Source organism: Stegastes partitus, unplaced genomic scaffold (assembly GCF_000690725.1).
Source record: "Stegastes partitus isolate 25-593 unplaced genomic scaffold, Stegastes_partitus-1.0.2 Scaffold2297, whole genome shotgun sequence".
Taxonomy (NCBI): domain Eukaryota; kingdom Metazoa; phylum Chordata; class Actinopteri; family Pomacentridae; genus Stegastes; species Stegastes partitus.
The window spans coordinates 77,624-103,517 of record NW_007580028.1 but is presented as its reverse complement, the minus strand read 5'-3'; the positions used below and the strand labels follow the sequence as shown (position 1 = coordinate 103,517).

The following is a 25,894-nucleotide window of genomic DNA, read 5'->3' as shown; positions in this document are numbered from 1 at the left end:
ACATAACTGTATGGGGAAAACCAGATTGTCTGTAAGCAATGTAGAAGCAGGTTTTCCTCAACCATCCAGCCAAACCACCACCTTGGTATGAACTAAACTCCACACTCACTGGACCAAGCCATACAAGACTAGTAACTGTAGTCCTGTTCTGTTTTGTCTATGGTCTTCAATTCAGTTCAATTCAATTTTATGTATGTCACACAAATTCAAAGCATTATGTCATCTCACAGAGCTTAACATAGTAAGGTGAAGACCTTATGAATTTTGAACCCAATAATCCAAAGTTGCCTTTGGATTCCCTATGAGCAAGTAAATATCGGAAACTGCGGGTCCTCTTGTATTATTGCATCAGCACATCATCAGTTGGGTAAAACCAAGTGGTAACCTCTGGGGCTGATTAATGAAGTCAACATGGAAGTGTCAAAAACTGCAGCTCCTCAAACGGCCACTTGAGGCAGGCTCCAGTCAATCCCTGTAGAGTCCCATGTTAAAATACCCAACTTCACAGCAGAAATAAGCATGTTTACAACCTGGTGCAAAAACTGTTTTGGTCTCTATAGCTGATTTCCCAGATCAAGGTAGCTGTTAAAATGGTGAATTTTAATATACCACACCCATTAAAATTATATTAATGCTTAAAGTTCTACATAGGTAAGGGTGTGGCCACTTTGAGTGACAGGTTGGTACCATCACAGGACACTCTGTGGCCCTAAGATGTTCACAAGGCCCACCTCACCTCCACTCCAGCTCTATCTCTTTGCTAATTTTTGGAAGTTTGGAGTCGTCTGGGGTTAAAGCCAACCCGTTTTCCTGTCCAAACCTGGCTCATGTTCCCTATTAATGCGTGAACCATCAGACAAATGGTGAACATTTGACCTTTAGTGAACCGCTGTAGGTTACGGGATCCCTTTCCTTCAGCCTACAGGTGATGCACTTGAAACACTACAGAGCATGACTAAAGTGCATCATAGTGAAATGAAATGCAGCACGATAATCTTGATGATCTTGTTTTTATAATAGTTGGAAGCCAAAATTGTAATTGAAAACAAAAATTGATTAATTTCCCTCCCCTACAGTGTAGCCCTATTTGTTTGCATTCAGGACCACATCATTTAACTCAGTAATGGTTACAACTAAATTGGATCCAACCAGCACCACTGTGCTCAGTGAGCCAAAACATGAGAAAGTGACACTGTGGATAACCAGGCAACACATAAAGGTAAAAGCTCTCGAATTATCCCATATATCTCTCTGCAACAGCAATTTTTATGTCCTTTTAACACCGCCACACAAAAACAATCGCAACCTGAATACATATACACACCTGAACACACACACGGTTAGAATACAGACAACCGGGACTGTCTTTGCTCAACTTGCGCATGAAAGCAGCTAATATTGTACCCGGGAGTCAGGAATCACCCAGCAGCTAAGAGAAATGAAGCAATTTAAAAGCACTACGCACCAAATGTGATATTCATGATTTGGATTCCTGCAGCAGCAGCGGCAGCAGCAGCAGCCACCCTGTCATAACCGAGCAGACGTGATTCCCATTCAGGCTGAGGGGAGGAGGAGCAGAGTAAAGTGCACAGGCTGGCAAGAGAGGCGATTCCACCTCTCAAATAATGGGAGGAAGGGAAATAGAGAGAGAAAAGGGGGCTGAGAAAGAGGAATAAAAAGGTGCACTATTGAACTCCTTGAATCCATCATCCACTCCACCTCTTTCCGAATCCCTCCCACTCTTGTCTTCAGAGAGACAAACATGCAGAGAAACAGCAGGACTACTTTCCTTTTTAGGCTCCAGAGACTGGAAATTGTTGTTCTACAACCACAAAGCAATGTATATTTTCTCATTTACCACTCGGGACAATGAACTATGCAAATTGTTTCAGTTTTTTGTGCCAAGGTTTGAAGATAGAAATCTGTTCCATCATAGTTGCCATGGTGCCATCGTAAGTGGAGGGAAATGGAATTCCATTTGTGCCGCTCAAAGTAGCGAAAAATGGCTTCTTTTTTTTCTCCAATGAGGAAAGTTTTAAAAGGACTGTTTGGTCCATAGAAAGTGGAAAGTAATCTTAGATTAACCAACCCAAGGTTCACAGGAGCTGATTAACCAAAACAGAGAGAGAGAAAAAACCCACTGAATATTGGCTTTACTTTCATCAGGTGCACTCAGACGCGACTCCAAATGAATGCTAATGTCGCTCCGTATCTGCTTGATGTGTAAATTACTGTGCTCATCAGAAGGTAGTAATATGTTGGTGTTCGGCCAAAAAAAAATCAGTCTTTTAAAATTTAGTCAACTTCTCAATTGATTACGGGGAAAAATTCTTTTTATGGTTAAAACAAGATCTGATTGGTTCATGTTGGTGAAAAAGTGCTGTGATTGAAACAAACCAACACTGACTGTTGGGAACATGCAACACAAAGGTATCAGATGGTGTTTCCCAATTTGCACCCATATCTTGGCCCGAAATGAAAGTTTGCTGCAACGTAACAATGTGACAGCTTTACGAATGACAGCTCACGTTAGCTATGTAAGGTGGTCGCATAGAACTGTCCATTTGAAGCAAAATTTCAAAATGCTACAAAAAAATCTTGATGAATTAAGCTTGTTTCCATTAACTGCTTTGGAACAAGTAAACCCAGCTGCTTGGTGTTGTCAGTAGGTGGCAGTATAGGGCACATTACACATGCATAGTAGAAGATGTAGAGGTCACGACTCGGAAGCAAAACCAGTTGTTTGAAAATATACCAAAAAACCCCTGAAGAAGGAATACCAGAAACTAACAAAACCAGTCGTCTTTGCCGTCTACGAGAGAAAAATGGTGAGAGGTCTTCGGGATCTTTGTTTAATTGGGCAAGTTATAATTATTCTTCTATGTGAGCTGGTATTAGACATGTTTCATGCTGTGTAAAGACAAAGAAAGAAGCTATTGATAAATGTTTTCTATGCCAAAATCCATTTGGAAAAGGTGTTTCTATCTCCTGTGAAGCGCAATAACTCCTCTTGCTGCGAAATAATTTAGATTTTCTTTTCAAATTATGCCTTTTCCGTCAACTTTTGCTAATGTAACACATCGACCCGTGAACCTCAAAACCCACTCGAAGGTTTGACAAGCATGCTGTCATTTTAAAACTCGCAAGAGAGCCACAATTTGTAAAAACAGACTTGCCCTTCCACTGGAAAACAAATCTAAGCTTAAAATCATTTAAATAAAATCACTTTATTCGATTTCTTTTTTTTCCCTTTTTAATTGCTAAAAATAAACACTTAGCAACAAAAAACAGATTCTGTAAAAACAAAACATTCTGCAATTTTCAGCACGATCCAGAAGTCATAAATGACTCAGCTCTGACCAACAGTCATATAACAAAAATCCACAGACGTAAATGGGCTGAACTGTAGGTAGTGTTTACACAGCAGGTAAGGGAAATCAATTGAAATAAATATGTAAGTAGTACAATATCTACAGTATGTACAGCCACCTTCTTTTTTTCCCAGTGTTCAGAACAGATGTTCGAAATCCACATGGAAACACAACTAGTCATTCATTATTGCAACCAAAAGAGGATGCTTGTTGTAGTAGAGAAAACAGAATCATCCATCATTTTAAATCAGATGACGGATTTTGTCAAATTCTGGTGAGGACAGCATCACCCTGCCTGCCACACAACCGCACAGGCTTTTGATAGTGTAATTTTTCTATAGCAGACTCTAAACTCTCACCTTGTATTGGCAGCACACTGCTCCTGTGAAGCCACACGGATGATAGATTTCGATAAAGGCAATCGTGCAGCTTCGGAATAAGGATATGGCGCCTACAGATCAAGGCTAACGTGGCTCTAAAGGGTTAGCTTAGCTGGTGGAGTCTGTGCTGGCAAAGCTCCAGGCTCATTGATCTGAGAGCATCAGAACAAGGAGACACTGCAGCATCCAGCAGGCGCTCAGCAGGGCTACCCTGTAATATATGCCACAATCTATGTGTGAGCGCACGTGGGTGCGCTGGACTCCCCATCTCTAAGTGCAATCTGCAAAACCCCGCTTTAGTCCTTGCAGGAGATGGTCGCAGGCAGGAAATAGCATGCGAATGCATACGAAATGGTGTGCAGTCGGTGCAAGGCCAGTAGGAGGGAAACGAGGGCATGGTGGGCGCGGAGGGAGTCGCAAGCAATGTGGAAAAACATGCCGGCTGCCAGGTGGCATGTTGGCATGTTAGGGTTTGTGCGCATTAGTGAGTGTTTTGTGTGTAAGAGCAGAGAGCTTAATATATCTGTGAGAGTGTGTGGGAGGCGAGGAAACAGCAGAGAAGCACCTGGAGCTACACGAGAACCCTGGGATTTCCACCTCAGGCGATGGGATTGCTGCCGATCAGACGCTCGCGCGCCTCTACGCCAACCAACACACAAACACACACACACACACACGTATTGTCACCCTCCTTGAGTTGCCTCCTGAACACACGGTCCGGCGTTCACACACACTCTCATTTTAACACTTGGCAGCCTCGGAGCGCATTCACAGACGCAAAGGACAGGGTGGACAGAAGGCTCCAGTCCAGTCAGGAGATGGGTTAAGTGGTGGAGAGCCTGATGGTTGGAGGATGGGTCTGAATACTGATTTAAGACTGCAGAGGTGGCTCCTGTAGCATAAGCTGCTGATTACAGGAGAAAAAGGGAGGTGGGGAGGGGAACGGAGATAGCATGGAGAAGAGGAAATGTGAGACACCGTGAGTTCGGATGACGGAGGACAGTCAAGAAAGGAGACGGAGTAATGAGGTAGTTGGACAAAGGTGTCGTTTGTAGGCGAAGAACTAGGAGTCAAAGACTGGGAGAAAATGAGAATGGGAAGCAGAGAAAGTGGGAGGCGCAGTTGACAGGGAAGGGAGGAAGAAAGAGGCGTAGACAGGATTGCTGAAGGCTTCCTTCAGATCACACAGGCCCCTTAAGAATCTTCCTCAGACTGAGTAACACAATTGCAACACTTCAGACTCCGTCAGAGAAGTTTTGAGCTCGTACCAGAAACAACTTTCCAGCCACATTCAGCTGAAGGCGGCCTTGATTTGCATTCTTCAAATTATGCCACTGACGGAGACGAGGAATGCGTGATGGGAGTGAGCGAGCATTTAATTTTTCATTTGGAGCTTTGCAAATGGATTTTCTGCTCCCTTTTAATCAAATAAAAAACACATAGTCGAGCTGGGAAAATGGTGGTTAAGCTGGAAATCTATTACATCCCAACAGTCGGGGACTATTTGTTTGCTTCCATACATCCTTGTTTCCTTGCGTAAAGACCCGCTTCAGTGAAAATCAAGTTTTTTACCACATTGGGATTGTGTTTTTTTTATGTAGTAGAAGGCATATCCTGAGTGAAATCAGCAGTCAACACCATGGCTGAGCATTTCCACCTTCAAACTATAGTGTACCAGTCTCAAAAACAGTCTTCTGTATCATTACCCCGACACCTAAGGCGGAATTACTCCGACATTCCATTCGCGCTGCGGCGAGCGGGGAGGATGGGATGGGAAGAGGCAGGAACTTAGATCTGCACATTCAAAATGAAGCAACAGTGTAGTGTTACTTTAGAAAGGAATTATTTTCATAGAAAAAACACTCTGAATATGTATGTCTGATACACAGAGATGAGTCTTTAGAGGTTTAATCAATGACCAAAGAGTTACTTTACTGCAAGAACCCATCGACTGTTTTCCTCTCAGCTTCCTGTGCCTTCTGTGCCTCACCCCACATTCATATCACAATAGTTCAAAATCTATTTGGAAAGCAGACATAACTGAGATTACCTTCCATCAGCACTTTTGACTAGTTTTCTCAGCTTGCCAAGAGGTTGATGAAAGACTGTATACAAAAGATGGACGTAGCCACATGATGTCTCCCGCTGGTTCTGTTTTAAAACCTTGAGTTTGTGACTTCCTGGTTGCCACCTTGGAGTTTTTAGAGGCAGAAGCGACCATTTTGGAAGAAAGGGGTGGATCTGGAGAGGAGCAAGGGGCAGGACTAAACTGGGAACCCGAAGATACTCGGCTTGTTCGTCTTTACCAGCCTGATTTCTGACCAAACATCTCGATCAAGACAGCCACGCCCTCTGACGGCTTACACTTTGAAGCCTTATTTCTGTTTAGTTAGGAGTTCTTTTCAGATGTACCACCAGAACAATGATCAGAAGGAGGGAATTTAACCAAAAATATCATAATAACTTGTGAAAAAAATGTATCGAGGCAGCTTTAAATTATGACTTTCGAATGGGAGTCTATGGGAGTCAGAGGTAGCACCTAGTGGCAGCTACTGGTGTTGCACTTTAAGGAACTTCCGCACTTTTCAAAGTTAGTCACTACATCCATCTTTTTAAGACAGTCTAGACGAGAAGATTGACCCCACTTGAAGTTTGTACACTTAAATGCAAAGCAGCTCGCTAACTTGACATAGCAACAAAGCAAACGTTTCCCTTTCGCAGACTTTTTATCCAGATTTCTTTTAAACAAAGACACTTGTTGCGTAACGCTCCCTCAGTAACCACAACATCCACAAGTCACGGGGTTACGAATAGCATGAACACAGACACGCTCACGCCTGATTAGTGAGTTTGTCCCTGTCAGCCTCCCGTTAATGTAAATGTATCACATCTCCTGCAGCACTGACAGCGCAGTGACACACCATCTTGTCTGACCAAGATCAATGCTCTAAGTGGAAATTACAATGCCGCTTCACGTCTCCTGCATTTCATGTATCACTACTTTTACATTAAGGATAAGACAGTGTACAGTATGCTGTCTTGAAGGTTTTTGTTTTTTCTTTTCTCTTCATCTCTGTCTCATTGTTCATCATCCTGCTGAACTGTCATCGGCCATGCTCGGTAAATCACCAATGAATGTACTTATTGAATCCCCCCTCTGACATTTATTTTACACATGGCGCGGGTTTGCGCAATGCATTCGAAAGCAGCTCTTTTTTTTTTCTTCTTGTATCCATGCTAATGTATACTATTCCTGACCTGGACTCTTTAGGAATTATGACTTAATGGCACGATAAATCAATCTGGATTAACAGAAACAATGCAAATGCAGCCGAGTGGAACAGATGGGGCTCAGCGCGCTGTGCTGTGCGCGACTCTGGCGGAGGCAATTCCTGTGACCTTGATAGCGGCAAGCGAAGAACATCCAGCAGCGTGGATGGTTCTGAAGCGCGTACAGAGCGGAAGTTTTCCTGTTTTTACGATACCAAATTGACGGGGGATTTAAGGGGACTTTTGTGACATGGATCAAAAATGCTGCGTGGTGCAAGTCACGGCGAGACTGGGAGGTCCTGGAGAAAAACCGAATGCAATCAGTTGCAGCTTCGTGGAAGATGTTTTGCGCAGAGTAAGAGCTGCACAGAAATTATTTTAAAAACCACTAAACAGTGTAGGAATGCAGATCTTTTTCTGATCCGAAATTTGTGGTTGCACTACTTGCAAACAGTAAATTAGCTTAGGATCAAAAGCCATGTTGAAGCCAATCTACACAAATTTAAACGCACTAACACTCGACGGGCAAGTTCAAACTTGCATAAAGCGAGTCACTGAGGAAAATTCTGGAAAACTATTGTAGGAAGTATGTGTTTTGTCATATATTACACTGTAGCAGTTCTAATTTAGAGGACGACGAAATCAAAAAGCAGTTGAGAGTCGTTACTTAATTCCTGATATTTGAGAAGACGACATGTAGATTTCAATATTTTAACCCTAATCCTGTCTAAAAATTCCTTTCAGACTTGTTTTATTTTTGGATTATTTGCTCAGTTAATCTATTAATCTTTTATTTCCCTCTATAAGCTGTCAGAAAATCGCAACAACTGTCTGCAAAACTTACGCTGATGTCTTTATATTGCTGATTTCATCTAATCAAGTCTCCATAACCCCCAAATTAGCATTTTGCTATCAAATAAGAATAAGAAAAATCAGTGAATCCGTGCAACTGATGAGCTGGAACGAGACAGCGTTTGGTGTTTTTTTTGCTTGGAAAATGCCTTGACTGATTAATCAATTATCGTAATATGCGCTGATGATTTTTTAAATTTAATTTACATATTGATTTGTCAGGTTATTTAGCTCTAAATTTAATTTCGAAAGCACCATACTGGGAGCAATCAAAACACACCTACGGAAAAAAGTTAGATTCAAGGCATGTCAGTGGCTCTGAAGTGGCCGTAAGGTGATTTACAAGCAACCTAATGTCTTCCTGTCTCCGCTCTTATCGCTCCCAGATATGTTCCTCTGGTGTAACATCCTTCAGCTTGTGTCTTAATGAGCAATAAGCTGCTGCAGTCGCTTCGCCTCGCCAGCCTGTACAATCACACTTCCATGTGGGTGTGATTCAAACAAAAAAGCGCTGACACTTGTCTCAAAGTCAAGTGCTTTGCCTTTTGGAGTTTGCTTGTTTCCAAGACGTGTGTTTATAATGTCACCGCGCTCTCCTGGCACCTGTGAAACATGCATTTTAGAATAATAGTCTGCTCATTCAGCATTCAGAGAAACACAAGAGGGGGGGGAAGCACTTTAACCTCACCGGAATATCTCGAAACCTTCAGATCTAGTCCCCAAAAAACACTTCATCACCAGGTTTAGCCCAACCGCACAGTTTTTGGTGAAGAATTAACAAACCACTACCGTTAAAAAGTGCCAGTCTGAGCCTTCAAAAAAAATCAATATCCATTAAGCATTCAATTGATTTAGCAGGGCGAGTGAATATTGTGGAAAATGCAGGAGGAGCTCAAATCACCTGTCAGAAAATTAAGCCTCAGCTTGTCAGGAGGAGGAAGGGAGGGATGTGAAGTTAATCAAAGTCAAATCATGTGCAATCCGAGGACCTGGGCTTCATATGGCGCCTGTGAATGGAGCTGCACAATCATGTCTGTATATGGTGCAACATGTTTCCACATTCTCAGCTGGTCCATGACAGGCTGTGACATTACATGTCTGTGTGATGGCCCCTGGAGGATGTGACAGGCCATAAACATTTGCTATATTTAGATTAGAGAAAAAAATGTGCAATTGGGGTCACTGAATATGATATTAAATCTTGTAATTCATGTGAGTGGCAACGCAGCCGGGCTGTATGGAGGATTAATGCCACTTGACTGACAAATTCAAGACTTGCATCAGATTGCTGATTTGCATTAAGCAGCTATTATTCCAACTATTATTAAGATCTGAAAGCTCCTGGTGATTTCTGGCTCCGGCTGAGTGTGTTTCTGCGGTGCACACAGCACGAAAGCTACTTACTCCGCTTTCCTGGCCAGTCCAACTGAGCGGCAGAGCGCGGTGGGAGTCTGCGGAACAAGGGACTTGCAGCAGGGGCTCCTCTTGTCCTCCTCGGCGGAGTCAGGGCTGGCTTGGCTCGCTTTGGGCGACTGCGGCGAGGTGGGGACGAGCTGCAGCTGCTGCGGGTGGTGGGAAGACGGTGCAGGAGGATTCTGGTGCTGCTGAGGCTGGGCCGAGAGACCGGTAATCTGCTGCTGATGCTGATGCTGCTGCTGATGCTGATGCTGATGCTGATGCTGATGCTGCTGCTGCTGCTGCTGCGGCGGCGGAGGCTGCTGCTGCTGCTGCTGCTGCTGCGCCTGCTGGCCGAGGTGAGCCGCAGCTTTGTTGCTCCCCGGGTGCTGATGGAGGTGGGCCGGCGCCTGGGGACTGGCGCTGCGGTGAGTCGGGTGGTGGTGGTGGTGATGGTGGTGCTGCTGAGGCTGAGGGGGCTGCTGGACGTAGTGGTGGGGGTCCCGCAACTGTCGGTTCTCTCCGATCAGGTCCTCCACCTTTCGCTCGAGTTCGTCGATGCGTTGGCGCTGCGTCTGGATCAGGCTCTGCTGGTTCTGCACGATAGTGGTGAGCTCCTTCAGGTAAAGAACGGCTTTCATTGGATTATCCAGCAGGCTCTCCATCACTGACTGCAGCTGTGGCCGTGTGCGCGGCTATGTTGACTTCTTCTTCAGCTGTTTCTGGAGCTGCGATCCGACGACGGGGCCTCTGAGCGGTGCGTAACCGGGATGCTGTGGCGGCGGTCTGACGCCTCTACGCTCCGGTGAGGTTGGGTAGTCTCTCTCTCTCTCTCTCTCTCTCTCTCTCTCTCTCTCTTCTCTCTCTCTCTCTTCCTCACACAGAAATGGTGCTGATGCAAGGAGGGGGGGGATCAGCATCGGCGGAGTGCGGAGGCGGAGCCGTAGTGGAGCAGTGACGTCAACACGCACCGCCAATAGCGAAGCTGTTTCGCTCGTTTAACGGGAAAATTCAGGTTTTATATCTCATACAGTCCAACATGACTTTTTTTTTCTTTTTTTCTAGTCGGTAAAAAACAAAACCCCCCTTATGAGTTTGACTTGCTTCTGAAAGCATTTTCATGGAGCTGAACTGGACAGCATGCAAATAAACATCCACATCAATGGATTCTTCTTGTTATTGATCAACTGTTTGGATTTGGTTTCAGCCCAGATTCAGATTTTATAAATATGACCTTATCTGACTGGCTTCCTGTTCACTACAATCATGAGTGTACTGGCAAAAATCCACTTAACCTTTTACATTTATTATTTTTTGAAAGAAACATGAGCTCTGGAGCAAATAAAAAATGGTAAACTTACATTCATTCACCTCAAAATCTATGTTTTGGTTGAATTTAAGTCAACTTAAATTAATCAAAGTTTCATTAATTTCACCATGACTGTATAACGTCTGGATTTAGTCCTGTTTTAAATTTGCTGTTTCAGTCTCTTTGGCTTAAAAAGCATCGTTGCCTCGAGCAAGAAGGTCGCCGGTTAGGACACCCGGGATCTTTCTGCGTGGAGTTTGCATGTTCTCCCCGTGCAGCGTGGGTTCTCTCCGGGTTCTCTGACTTCCTCCCACAAGTCCAAAAACATGTTGAGGTTAATTGGTGATTCTAAATTGTCCGTAGGTGTGAATGTGAGTATGATTGGTTGTCTGTCTCTAAGTGTCCCCTGCCTTCACCCTGAGTCAGCTGGGATAGACTCCAGCCCCCCACGACCCTAGTGAGGATTAATTGGTGTATAGATAATGGATGGATGGATGGACATATGCCCCTTCAGGAAGAAGACTCTCTCTGCATCTGTGATTTACAGCGTGGAGCAAAACAGTTGACCTCTTGACCTAACACTTCTATCACTACAAACTTCCCTGTGATTTTATATGGAACTAAAAACAGAATTCACAGTTGTTTTTAACTCATGCGTGCAATGGGTTTATTAGACAATGTTGCACTTATAAACCCTTTAGTAGTGCAGAGCAGAAGCTTGGAGGTGACTGCTGATAACAAGCATTCTTAATGGACTGCATTTGAGTCTCTATTACATACTCATTTAGTTGTCTGAAAACACTAACAGAAACAAAAAAATGTCTTTATCAGGCTTTATCAGGAATTCGAGTGAAAATACAATACAATATGAGAACAGAGAGCAGGAGAAGAGCAAACAGATGTAAAAAGTGGCTGAAGCTGAAGCAGAACAGGCAACATGAAAACCCAGTAATCCAAACTGAAATCCTCATCAAAATCTTTGTTTACTGGTTTCAAATGGGTTTTAAGTTTCAGTGTTACAGTTTCCTCAGAGCTCTGAGGGCAATGGGCATAAAATGAAAGCTAACAGTAGCATTAGCCTAATTAGCCACAACACTAACAGATTTTTTTCTATTGTTATGATGACATTGCTATCATAAATGAAGGTAATCCACTGGATCTTTAGGTACCGTAATAGCTCACTGGGTTGAGCTGGCACTCCCCGTATCGGTCCCGATGTGGAGGTCGTGAGTTCGAACCTGGCTCACGGCTGATTCCCTTAGGCCCTGCAATGGACTGGAAACCTGTCCAGGGTGTCCCCTGCCTTCGCCCTAAGTCGGCTGGGATAGACTCCAGCCCCCTCGTGACCCTCGTGAGGATTAAGTGGTGTATAGATAATGGATGGATGGATGTTTATTTCCTCAGATGCTGGGAGTGCATGAAGACGGTTGTGTTCACTCTTGTGATCAAGCCCAGAATATTTTGTTGTGTTTTGCGGGCGGCTGAGACATTTCAGAGTTAGCAGAAACAGCTCTAGAAAGTAAATAAACCTGATGCGCTGTTCGGCAACTTCTCTTTCTGAATGGCTCCGCTGGACAAATTTTGATCGAGAAGACTTTTGGTTCGTTAACTCCAAGATCCGTAGCAGCTCAAGGAAATATAACTCGCTTTAAAACAGATGCAAACGTCTTCATATTTTAACAGCTGTTACTTTATAACTCTGCATTTACAACAACAACAAAGGTAATTGAAAATGGATTTCCACCATATGGCACCTCTATATCTGCTGGACTTACATTTACAGCTGAACCAGTGCCCACATTCAGCTCCTGTTCCCACTATGTACACCATCATGGTTTTCATGAAAAAATAAAAAAATGAAAACAATCCAGTATGATTTTGTCACAGTAAAAGCAGGGAGATGTAAGTTCTTTTTGACTGCAGCATGTGAATTAGACGAGCTAAAGCTCAGGAAGTCCCTGCTCTCCGTGGGAATGTGTGATGCGATTAGTATCGCTCGTGGTGATCTTTTTGTCGCACAGCAGTCTTTGTGTGTTAGGTGGTGGCTCGTTTTTTGGGAGGGTATGTTCCCCTGCAGGGCTGGAAAATAATGGCATGGTGGAGAATGTAATAGCTCCCTTCAATTTCTCCTCACTTAGCAGCACAGTATGAAAATGATTTGAAGAAATATGAATGGGAGACTGGGAGGTTTTTACACAAACAAATCATTAAGTTTTGGGAGGGGGGGGATACTATACTTTCCTCCTGCTGTGTGAAGATAGCAGTAGGACTTTTTTATTTTGCAAATTGAATCTAGCAGGGAGGGTGCTGTTCAGTTTGTTCCTTGGATTCTTTGACTTTACCAAAAGGGAAATAAAAACAAGTCAACCAGACAGTTAGTGTGCAGGAGAGAGGAAGGGGAAATGGGTTTTAGGCTTGCAGAGTTGATGCCTGCTGATGTTCACTAAAGTGATACTTCACTGAGGGAGCTGTTCTTCAGTTGCTGTGCTGAAAATGTGCAACTAAATAATGGTTTTGTATGTAATAGGCCTGATAAATTACGTTGTTGTTCAACACAAGCTGAATTGATGCTAATGACATGCTGTGATTAATCCTAATTTTATGAGATCGCAGAAAAAAAAGTGGAATATATTGACACAGACAAAGTTTCATCAAACTTTCTTGAAACGGGTCAAAGGAAATATAAATATCACATGACCTTGAGGCAGTGAAATATTAGGACCACAGCGGTGAGCCAGCGTGGGAGCAGCCAGGTCCTTCCTTCCATATGGCTGCTTTACAAGCTGCATGAAGTGAAAAATGGCTCGCGTGCCCGACCAGCGACACATGGCTGGACGGAGCCAAAAATGAGTTTTGCGGTGGGATTGTAAAAATGGATATGGTGCCAGCAGTGACTTTGGCTGGTGGTGGTGAGAAGGAGGGCGGACATCTGCCAGGTCCGGCTTCACTTATTAGGGACTCTCTGCTGGGAGAGGTGCCCACCTTTAACACCAATTATCTTACAGGCGTTGGAGGGCTGCACATCCTTGATCTGAAACGACAGGGACGGCGCAGAAAGCGTGATGAGAATAATCAAGCTAGGCCACATCTGTAGAAGAGAAAAGCACCCTTAAGAAGAAAAAAAAAGACCAACCGACATCTTATCTTTGAATTTTTTGTCACATTAAACGCCCGTACAGCCGTAGAGAGGTCACCCATATTGTAATTCTCATTTCAAATTCTTCTTTTCTGAAAGAGAAAAGTTTAAAAGTTAGCTTGCAGTGTTAAAGTTTTGCCCCCTCTTCGGATCTTTCCTCCAGAACTTCTGATTTCAAAGCTGCCTTATATCAATATAGGCTTACTCCCCAGAGTGCTGTTGTATCGCGGGTTTGTTGCTAAGTTGAAAGTAGACCAGCTGCATTCTCTCTCATTATTCAGTGGCATTTGATGCAGAGCCTTACAGACAAAGACTGAGTGCACTGCTGTGAACCCAAAGCCAGATTCAGAGAAAAAGAAAGTTGTCTGTCGCGTAAAAAAGTGTCTGGAACAAACAATGACTCCTGTCTTTGTTTTCGAGTAGCCATGAGACTCAGCACCTACGTACATATTTGAAAAGTTTCCCTTTGAAGTGGTCTCTTCTTCATCACTACAGCATTTAGAATGATTTCTCACTTCGCTTCAGTCTTCAGACTCCACAATAAAAGAAAACGGCTCTATTCTTTAGCCCTTTTTGGGGCAGCGTTCCTCGTTAATACTGATAAATGGCTTGTTGCAGGACTTGAGTCAGAATATGAGACACTTTATGCCATGAGATGACTCACTGGTTATGGCTGTTACGTGTCATCGTGGTGACTTCAGCATGAAGTGTTTTAGAAGAAGAAAAAATACATTAAAGAAGAAATGACTGGTCCGGAAGAATCTGTCACTGTCTCCTTACGCTCATAAATGACACCCAAGGCACAATTTCACATTGTAAATACCTGATAAAGAGCAGAAAGTTACATCCTGATGGAGTGTGGAAAGGAATTAAACATTTTTTCAAGGACTTTAGAGCATTAATGACATTAAGAGACGCGATAAGAGCAAACGGCACGATAAAGCAATTAGCGTCAGGTGGAGATTAATTACTTGCAACGACACACTTCATTAGTGACACTTCGCAGTGGTGACAGTTGAGACGAGCAAGTCAGCAAGTCATTGACACCACGAGCATCTGGTGAGCAACAGCACTTTGAACGACCCAGCCAAGTGGCAACAATTATTGTTTAGTGTTCACGCAGCGCGGAGACGTCTCAATACAACACCGAAAGGGTCTTTTGTTTCCAGCATGAATATTAAAACAGGAAAAACTTTGATTTTAAAGGTAATCTTTAATAAAAACAAAGCTGAGAGTCTGCAGCCAGGTATGCTGCTGTGAAGCTGCACTTAGGCACAGCAGCACGTCAGCATCCTCAAAAGTTCTTATGCTCATGTTTTGCAAGCGTAATGTTTACACAATCTTGGAATGTGGTTAAATAGTTCAAAGAAATTGAGTCCTCTGACTTTAGCTAAATTGTTTTCATGGACCTCAGTGGAAGGAAAGGTGACGTGAAGGGTTCATAGAAACTCACCAGACTATGTGATCATATGATGGCAGATGTTGTTGATGTGGGTCGACAGTGGGTGGTGCGTCGCTTTGAAGGAATTATCTACTTTGCTTTTAGAAAGGATAAACTAATATATCCCATGGCAAAGAAGATATAAAAGAAGGCACTGAAATATTTATCTGTAGCATTTAGATATTTCAACAAGTTCTTATAATAGCTGCTACTTAGAAACTTCTGGATAATTTGACTCAGTTAAAAACCGTCTTAAGCAAAAAACACCTTGAAACTGCAACTCTAGTTCTGCATGTCACTGTCCTGTTGTGTGCCAAAGCTGATAGGAATGTCATTAATTCAGTAGGTATTTGATGATAACCCAAAGTAGCAAACAGCATGAAATCTGGGCCAGATAGGCGACTTAGCCTGACTTTCCTTGTGTTAGCTGGTTTAACAAAACCTAAACCCCAGTTACAGATAAATGGTGTAACAACTGTGGTTATCATCTTTCTTCCATAGCATAAATTGGTCGTTTGATGTGTGATTTGACTCTTTCTGCACCAAAATGGGCCAATCATGTGCTGCTTACTTTACCTTTAAGATAAACCTGTTGATTAAATGCAGATCTATGAACAATATAAAAGTGTATTCTGGCTGCAAATTATGCAAAATAAGAGTGCTGGTAGGAAACAGTTAATTATATAAGATGATATATTTATTTTATCACTCAGTGCACTCAAATGTCAAGCCATTACATTAGAAAGAGCAGACACTGAAATTCAAAAAAGTTCATTTAGGCCTGATAATATCTCATAGTAAAGGAAACCACTTTAGTTTTTGGTCAACTCAAAGTGAAAGCAATGTTTTTGATTGAACATGTCTCTGATAAACACTAATTAAGATAAAACAAAACAAAATAACACAATTCTGCATACATACATTTTGGTTCCTGTGGCAATGAAACATTTGCGGTGTGCTTCATTTAGGAGGACTGATCACATGGAGCTTTCTGTCCAATTGTTGTATTACTGAAGTCCAGCCCGCCCACTTCGCGTGCTTTATAACCGAGGCAGCGTTCACTCGTTCTTCACCAGCCTCTACAGATCTGCAAACTACCGCTGCCGTTCATCTCCTCATCAGAGATCTCTCATACTTATACCTCTCAGAGTTTGGAGATTTGTTCTTACCTTCTGACTGTGATCCCGTCCGATTAGCACCATTCCTGGCAAAAAAACAAAACAAAAAAAACTGTTTCAAGCAGTAAGAACTTCTAGCAGTCTGAGTGGTGATTCATCAAGAACTTTTGATTTGTTTTTGGCTCCCTCAGTTCCTAACTTAAAATCCACATCAGAAAACTGGAGTGCTCCAGCCCCGCAGGGAACAGCCGAGATCTAAACGTCTAAATCCTGCTCAAGCTCCAGAAGACATCACATCCAACCTTCCCCTCATCATGTCTCCTCCAAGCGTCCTCCAGTCTCTCTTTTAAACATCATAAACTCTAATTCAAGCACCAAAATCCAACTTTCCTCAGCTCCTGTTACCTGCCTTACAACTTCCTGGTTTGAGTCAGCTGGCTCCGCCCATCCACAGAAGCACAATGACTTCTGCAGCTTCGGCGCCCCCTGCTGGTGTCGCCCTTTTGCTCCAGCAGCAGCCATGTGGCCTCACCGCTACAGCAACATACTGGCAGGTAATGATAGAAACATATTTAAATTCTGTTATTCTTTCATCTGAACCAGGCTGTGGAGGGAAAGTCTTGGTGGTTGTGATGAAATATCTATTTTCTCAAGATAATAATTCAAGGCCATCATAAGCTATAACAACGACTGTGTTTAAGGTAGCTATGAATTTATAGATAAAACTTGTATAGTGTGGTGCAGTAAAGTTGATAATTGAATTGTCAGCTGCTCATGACCAAGAGGCTTATTGCACCAACAGTCCCACCCAGAACTCCAGACTGTGACCACATTTTTTTTGAGTGTGCAGTTTAAAAATTGTACCTGGTCGCTTTTGTACAAGTAAATCATGAAGCTGTTTTGCTGTCACTCCAACTAGTGTGGCCAGCCACTGTGTTAACTCTATTGGTGAAAAATAGTGCTTTTATAACATCAGTGGCTGTGTCAGTCTGTCCCTGCCGGATGCGTAAAACAAGCTGTTTAGCTTTTGTGTATTCCAACGATAAAGGCAATTGGTGGAGAAAAACAGGTCCCCTGGTCATCTTGGACAATTCCAACATTAGAACGCCCTGCTTCACTCTTTTCAAGGAAATTTTTGGTGGCACACTTGTCCGAACGCACCGCAGCCACCAAACAACATCTGTAAACTTATTGTCTATCGACGAACAGATGTTCAGCAAGTGAGGTGTTTCTTCTGAGACAAGGTGGGACTGCTACCAGTAAAACAGTTAGTCTGGAGCCCTGACACAGTGGTGCCATGGCTAGTACCTGCCTCACAGCTCGAAGGTCCTTGGACCTTCCTGTGCTGAGTTTAGGGACTTTCTACGTGGAGTTTGTATTCCCCTGCCTAAATGGGTTTTACAGAGTGCTTTGGGTTCAATCCAAAGCCGTGCTGAGGTTAACTAGTGATTCTAACTTGTCCACAGGTGTGAGGGTGCTTGGTTGTCTGTGTCTCTGTGTGGCTACCTGTCCAGGTGTACCCTGCCTTGGCCCTAAGTCAGCTTAGATGGGCTCCAGCCACCTGTGACCCTACATAGTGCTACAACCTGGCTCAAGACGGCTGCAACAAAAGGAGAGACACACCAAGTTTCAAAAACTAAAGCTTGTCTTTATTCACTTAAATTACACCAAATTAAAAACCAAACCAGTATGGGATTGTGAGAGTACATAGAGTCAGTGGTGTGTGTGTGTGATGTATGCATGAATTATGTCAGTGCAGGTGCTGTAAATGCAAACGTCCTAAACACAGAGAACTAACCCATAGCCAGACCGATGCAATACCTGCGGAGAGAAGCAGAGTACAGAAAAATTAGACTGCAGTCAACCCTTAAGTAACCCAGGACCACACTGGGTGTCACAGGTGCTCCTGGTTACCTCAAACAGCCACTCACAGAACCAATGGACAAACTAGAACCACCCACAACATTACCTCAGGGGTCATCACAATAGAATAAAGCGGTGTATAGAAAATGGATGGGTGGTGCAGGTTCTTGGTTAAAGACAGGGGATTTCATAGATGCTTCTAATAATGCTTCCGCACACTCTCAGTGGCATCCATCTGGAATTTAGTGAAAACAGAAACCACATTTTGTTTGTTTGATGTCAGGCTGACTTTAGTTGTGTAGTGCCAAAAAATACATAAATAAAAAACTGGGTTGGTCTTCTCATAATCAACGATGAATCACTAAATATAACAACATAGAATAATATAGCTAAGAACATTTGATTTTGGAGATTAACCTGACTACTTTAGATATAGGCGTATGACCCTATTGCGGCAATGATTATGAGCTAATATATTAAATTGAGAATCATTTCCATATGTAAAATAGAGCATATATTCTATACTTAATAATACCTTGGCGTTTTAGCTATCATATTAAATAAGTGGCTTAATGTCCATAATTAATACCACAGGGTCTCAGCCTTATCACGTATTACGATCAGGTAAAGTGGTATTGGCCATGTTCAGGAGGCTTGAACTGTTACTTTTTCTCAGCTAAAGTTTCATCTGTGCTCCAATGTTTCTCCTTGCCAACATTTGATCAAACCAGTCAAGTTCAAACATAATCTGGTTCAGTACTTGTTCTCCTCCTCCCCTTCTTGAGTCTTCAAACTTAATTTCTGAAGTCGTTTCTGTTAAGACAGTTAGACCCTTGAGTTTTTAGCTTTCTTGGGAATGGATGTTACCTCCTCTTCAGTGCACCGAAGAAGTCTATCCAAAAAGGCAACGATAAACATCGTACTCTTACACTTTCTTGGTGCAAAGTCAGTTCTCACCCACCCACCCACCTACTTAGCGTGCTTCATAACTGAGGTAGCGTGCTGCATTCATTCTGCCCACTCCACGCTGCTACGCCAGCCTCTACTAATCTGCAAATCTCCCCCTCCTCCCCAACTTCCTCCCTCTTAAAGGTTCGATATCACTCTTTACAGTTTTACCAAGTGGGCTGCAGCACACCTCTCTGCATCTGCTCTGTTCTGTTAATGGCAAAGAGGAAGAGGATCTCTCAACATCTCAACAATCTGCAAACCTGAACTGCTCAGTCAGAGACACATTTTCTAATCAAACAAAGAATTAGGGGAATGGTTGTTACTTATATTTACTGAGACTATAGAACAAATTGTACCCTAAAACTATGTAAACCGGATAATGAGGACCATTTAATTGGTCTCCTTGTTTCCGTGTTCATATTGTATTCATTTAAAAGCGAAAATCAGGCGCTGTCGGGGTGGGTTGTGATCTCAGGGACTGTGAGTGTCCCGCTTGCTCAGGTTGGTCATCAAGCAAAGTCACCACCAAACACAAATGCATGTCATTCTGAAATAAATGGGTAAATCTGATGAAGTATCCTGTCTGAAGTACCAACTCAGTTTTGCAGATATAACATATTCCCTAAGCTCAGAATCTTTATCAGTCCCAAAAAATATCATCAGGAGAAGGATTAGTGACAGAGCGCTGCTTCTTACAGCCGATTTAAGACCCAAACTCTAAAGATAACCTGCCGCGAAACAGGTTAGCTGTGCAGCATCAGTTACCATGGTGATCAAGCCAGATTAAAAGAGAGCCACCTTTGTGACATTGATGAGTCTCAATATTCTTCGCCAACTCATTAATTTCACTTCGTAGTACACCCCTTAGGTTATGGTGCCAGGAAAATGAGGAGATCATTAAAGGAATTTCAGCTCACCCTACGGGGAAAATAAATTTTTGTACCCAATTTCATGGTTGTCCATTTAATAGCAGAGACATTGAAGTCAAAAATATCCCTGCTGGTTGGACTCGATGTAAAGTTTGGATCCTCAAAGTCACTGAGATACAACTTCTGGAGTCTTGCGTCGAAAGTTTAAGGTGTAAATGTAGAGTGTTACACTACAAGTACAATTCATCCTGAGGGCCTAAAGATTCTGAAATGTCAGCTTCATAAAGAGCATTAAGCATTAGATTTAATTGTTGTTCCTGTGTATGTATAAACCAATACAATCTAAATCAAGCCAGATAATTACCAAAGTCATTAGGATTCATCCTCTAGGACCTGTAGATGTCTGTCACTGCTATCCATCCAAAAGAACAGTATTGTACTCTGGACCAAACAGATTCAACATTGCCCTTCTCGTTGCAACACTGCTGAGGTGCAGACTGAAGGCAGAAAACACTGCAGACTCCTTCCATAAAGTGCACTGCTGAGGTGAGTCTCAGTAAAATCCATTATTCTTTATTGATTCTCCTTAGTATCTCTACACCGAGAAGGAGATGGAGATAAAGGAGCAGCATATAAGTAAGTAACAGATGGAGGTTTAAGATTTGATAAAAGTGAGATGTGGGTTATAAAGAAAAAGGAGCTGCGATTTAATGTCTTCAATATTTTTGGAAATTCAATTTAGTCAGCGGTTTTATTTAGTGCCAGCAATGTCAGAGGTTACCTCTTCAAGTTTTGGGCAACAACAGCTTACACAATGTTGGGTGCTGCTGCCAAAAAAGTGGTTGCACTTTTCAGCATCAACATTGCTATTAATAATTTGAGCTAGGCTGTTCACATAGTTGCTCCAGGGAGACCCGAGGCAACGCAGGATCAGCCCGACCAGGTTCTTTCTGTGTGCCATGTCGAGGGTTTTGATTCCAGTAGCAGCACGTCAGTACCTAGATTTACCAGTTGGTTTACAGCGTGTCAGGAAAAAACACATATTTTTAAAACGGAACGAAAAATAAAACAGAACTGTATCCTTCTGATGTTGAACATAAGGTAGTCCATTTCTATTTGCGGCTCTTTTGAAAGCTTCCACCTGATTAAAGCAAGGAGAATCTTTAATGGCTGCATCTTGTTGACCCCTGGCCAGCTTTGGTGTCCAAAACCAATACCCATCAGCCCCCTCTCCCTCCCCCGTCGGCTCAGAGGCGATCAATAACAAGCAGGGAGCGAGGCCACGGGCACCTATTGTAGATTAACTTCAACCATTAGAGGTGATAGGAGGAAGGGAGTGGACGGAGCAGGGCTGGATTCACACTGGCGTTATATATTTAGCAAATAATCAAAGAGTTCTTGAGGGTTTTGATTGAGAATTTGTTGAACACATTATGGAACATGATAGATTATGACAATAGTATATTCTTGGATTGGATTTTTTCTCTTTAAAAGTCCCATGTTGTGCCTCTTTTCAGCAAATTAATGAGAGTCTTTAAGTTCTTTAGCTTGAAGCACTGCAACGATGGCTGATTTCCCCAAGACTGTATAACCCTTTGTTTACTGTTTCACACTTGTTCCATTGTCTTACAACAGAAACAGAAAAATATGTAAATGAGAACAGCTTTGTCCGATATTTGGCTGTAGTACAATGTGGTATATGTGAGCACAGAGGGCAGGAAAGAAGCAAGCTGCCCTGACGTCCAACAAACGACAGTTAAACACAAACAACCCACCGAGTCCTTGCTTTTTTGGTTTCAAATGAAAGTCTCCAATACCTCTGAATGTCCCTTAGCTTTACAGTTTCCACAGAGCTGGAGTTAAGTTTCTAGAGATGGTCCTGAACTTTTCCCCTTGAATCTCTTATGTAAAAGTAGTATTTGTAAGCGATATGTACTAATCTGCAAATCTTAAATAGATTCTTGACCTCATGTAGCTCTATTGTAGGAGGACAGGCAAGCACTCCTTGTGCCCCTCAAGAACAGATTACACCAAACTATCATTGTTTTCCTCGTACCCATAAATCTAGATGTGGCTCCCACTGAAGGACGGTATAAGATGGTGGCGGCATTGCATGTGTGAACTGCTGTTCTATCAGTAGACCTTATTTTAAGTAATCTGAGTCTCCGGTGTGTCTCTGTGTCGGGTTGCTCATCCTACATCAACACTGGCCTGTGGGCATCCAATCAAAGCTAAAGGTAACATTAGCCACATCATACTAACACGAAGTATTTCTCTATTGTTGTGGTGACTTTTCTTGAAAACCAAAAGTAATCCTCTTTATCTTCAGTTCCTCAGGAGATCTGGAAATAGTGGTGGTGAACATGATACAAAGTTTTAGCTGCACATCCGTTGGTTTCCTCAGTAACTACTTTCCAACTGAACACAATCCTTGCTGCAGGTGGGAGGCCACCCAGTTGAGCGGGGCTCGAGGAATGGCAGCTTTAAGTGTCATCCTATTTTCACAGCTTTTCTTTTACACCGCCAAGTTTTTAAGACGCACAAAACACACCAAAAAGTTCACCTGTGAACAAGTCTCAAAGTAGCAGAGCTTCGCTATTCAAACAGTCCATTAAAAGGTATATCAATACTGCATGTCACTGCTGAGAAAAGTTCCGCAGCTCTTTCCCACACTGCCTCACTTTGGTCTGTGATTTATTATTGTGCAGCGAATACACAGTACACCGGCAACAAAGACAGACCAAAGCCTGTCGCAGGTGGGCAGGACGAGGCCTAACCTGCTGTGAACCACCGCTGAAGGTGATGAAACAGCCCTGAAACTGCTTCGTGGGGAGAGGCGCACGCGAAAACAGAAAATGCTCAGATGTGGAAAGAACCTCTCACTCATGTCTGCTTAATGTGTCCCCTCTGACACCATAGAAAACATTTTTAGAAAACTCAATGCGGAGTGAATTTAAAGCAGTCCAACACGGCGGCAAAGCCATTTAGATGTATTAACGGATTCTACAGCTCCCCTCAGGTCTACGGAGCGTTTTAGCATCTTCTCTTTACAGCTCAGTGACTTAAATTATTTTGGTTCACTTTCACTGCTCTCATCAACTTCTTTGGCAACTGCTGTCTATTAGAGATGTATCAATAAATATGCTTCTTGCCCAGCACCAGACAGACGCAGTTAGCTGCTGGCTGTAGAATATAGAGACAATATAAAGGTGAGACTTAAAGATTCCTTAACGCCAGAGACTGTGGTTCTATGACACCTTTCATACCTCCCCCCTCCAAAAAAACCCAATTATCTGCTTTGTAAAGGGCCTTTAACACAGGACGCCGTATGCATTGTGCTCACTGAGGGGTTCACTGCTCGTAGGGAGTCGCGGATTAGGAAAAAATACGTTTTCAAAACTTCCAGCAGGTTGGCGTCACCATCTTCTCAAGTGGGAAGCATTTAGTTTGTTCAAACACTTCAACAGCGAAGATGTATTTTTCCAGCACTAAGAAGCATTAGCTCTAGCCTTTCTAGTACAAGGGAAGCATTAGCTCTAGCCTTTCTAGTACAAGGGAAGCATTAGCTCTAGCCTTTCTAGTACAAGGGAAGCATTAGCTCTAGCCTTTCTAGTACAAGGGAAGCGTTAGCTCTAGCTTTTCTAGTACAAGGGAAGCGTTAGCACTAGCTTTTCTAGAACAAGGGAAGCGTTAGCACTAGCCTTTCTAGAACAAGGGAAGCGTTAGCACTAGCCTTTCTAGAACAAGGGAAGCATTAGCACTGGCCTTTCTAGTATGAAGGCTTTCCTCCTCGAGTCACGCTAAAGTTATGTCATATAATTTTGGGGATTCAGACACACACAGTACCACCTTTTCATCCATTTTGCCCCCCATGCCAGGCAAGATGCCTAATTTCCATTGGTTACGTGTTTATAGGCAATAGCATGCAGGGGTCAAAGTTCAACATATTTGAACTATGACTACGATGGCTGTGCAACCTGACTGAGCTGCGAGCTGCGTTTTGCTCGGCGCAGCGGCATACCGTTGTTGCAAATCACTGAAATAAATAGGTTTCAGAGCGCGACAGTGCTGCTGCCACATCCTATATGAAACGCCCTTAACTGCCAAACCAGGAAACATTGAGCTAATCGTGTTTTTGCATTGATGCAAGTATGCTGCCATGACAATGTGTGCATGTGTAACAGAAGGATAACCTTCAGGAAAAAAAATGCGCCCTAAACTTTATTATGGTGCAAAGTCACCACATTTTGAGTGGTTGTTAACAAATTGTACTGGTGAGTCTATATATGCAAATTTAATGTTCCAGTCGCCATTAAAATTGCAGGTGTGGCTCTCTCACTATTCATGTATATAGAGACCTGTTCTTGATATCCTGAAATAACTGTCCAGTTGCCAGGATGGTTGCCAAGTGGGGAGATTAGTCCACAAGGATTCTAACGTAGTGGATTATTTTGGAGATGGTGGAGCCCAAAAACAGAGCTATAAGGGGCGTGAATATTGGATTTATATAATGAGGTAGTCAGAAACACAACTTGAAATGAACGCTAATGTTGCTCAGTTTCTCATGAATATATTATGAGGCAATACTTTATGTTTGGTTCAATGCCCCAAACGATCTCTTAATGCCAGTACAGAAGAGTCTCAAACAGCACACTTTGAAATTGAGGTAACCTTATAATAAACTCAGCCACTATTCAAAACTTTTATTATCCAGGCTGAGCCAGCAGTCCAGAAAAAATATTCCTTCCTAATGCATATGCCAAAGTTATTCTGACTTGCATGTATATATTTTTGGAAACCATTATAATATGGATATTTAAATGTGAGGGGTGCCGGTGCATTACAGATTCAGTGAAAGCTCAACTAGAATACAAAAAAAACGAAATGAGTGCGGCTCATTAGTCAACTTGTAGTTTCAGTTCAAGTGAGGCAAATTTAACCCCCAACCTCATAGCTGCTTCAAATGGATTAGCAGCGAATAACAAATGCACATCTTCATTATTTTGTTTCCAGTCATTTCTATCTGCTGCCTGTGAGGTTGAAAAGAGATTCAACCCTCAGTCCAAATCCAATTAACACTTTTTGACTGAGGGGAGCATATTGCATTTTGTGTGTGTGTGTGTGTGTGTGTGTGTGTGTGTGTGTGTGTGTGTGTGTGTGTGTGTGTGTGAGGGTATGTTTTTCTGCCTGTTTAAACCCTTGAATCCACCAGTCTAATGCTATTTTAAAGCTCCTTTTCAGTGTCATTACCTCCAAATATAGTCTGTGGTTTAGAAAAGAAACGGGATTTGCCTCAAGCTGCTTATTTGTCACCTCACCGCAGAAAGCTATTAGCACATACAGTTTGTAGTTGGTGCAGCAAGAGCCCAGAGGTCACAGGAACGGGCCCGACATGAAAGGAAGGTCGCCGTTTTTTTTTTAGCCCCGAACCAACAGGGGGGAAAGTGGAAGTGAAGTAAATGAAGAAATCTCTCCCTTACCTTCTCAGGAAACAAAAACACGTAGAGGCCTTTTTCCTGCACTATGAAGCGAGCACAGGCTGTACCCAATAACCGCAATTCCTCTAAAAGGGGTATTTTGTGTTGCTCTCAATAAGCTTCGCACTGTAAATCACTTTCAGTTCATTCAGCCTAGAAAGGTTCCCCTGAGATGAAAAGTTTTAAAAAATGAACGGAAAATGAAAAAGTTCCCTTTTACTTCACTGAGGTTGATTAAATATTTAAAGCCATCTTAGGAGTTGTAAAAGTGTAAAACTAGATGAGTTAAACTGATTAAACTTGAGAAAATGAGTTCAGTAAACTCAAGGCGTTACGTTGAATCAACAAGTCAAGCAGATGATGATCACTGCTTTCCTTTAAACTTTCTGAGTTTTAACATCGAGAACTTACAGCCCCAACAGTTAAAGCCATTTCTGATCTGAATTAGAACGAAAACATCGG

At 42.7% G+C, this 25,894-nt stretch overlaps 1 protein-coding gene across 1 annotated transcript in view; it reads right to left on the bottom strand.

The window, feature by feature from the left end:
* iqsec3a (IQ motif and Sec7 domain ArfGEF 3a) overlaps positions 1–9,933 on the bottom strand; it is a 119,788-nt gene extending 109,855 nt beyond the window's left edge. The window contains exon 1 of the mRNA XM_008304712.1: positions 9,278–9,933. Coding sequence (XP_008302934.1) covers positions 9,278–9,933 — 656 coding nt within the window. The remainder of the gene's footprint in view (positions 1–9,277) is intronic.
* Between the last annotated feature and the right edge of the window lie 15,961 nt (positions 9,934–25,894).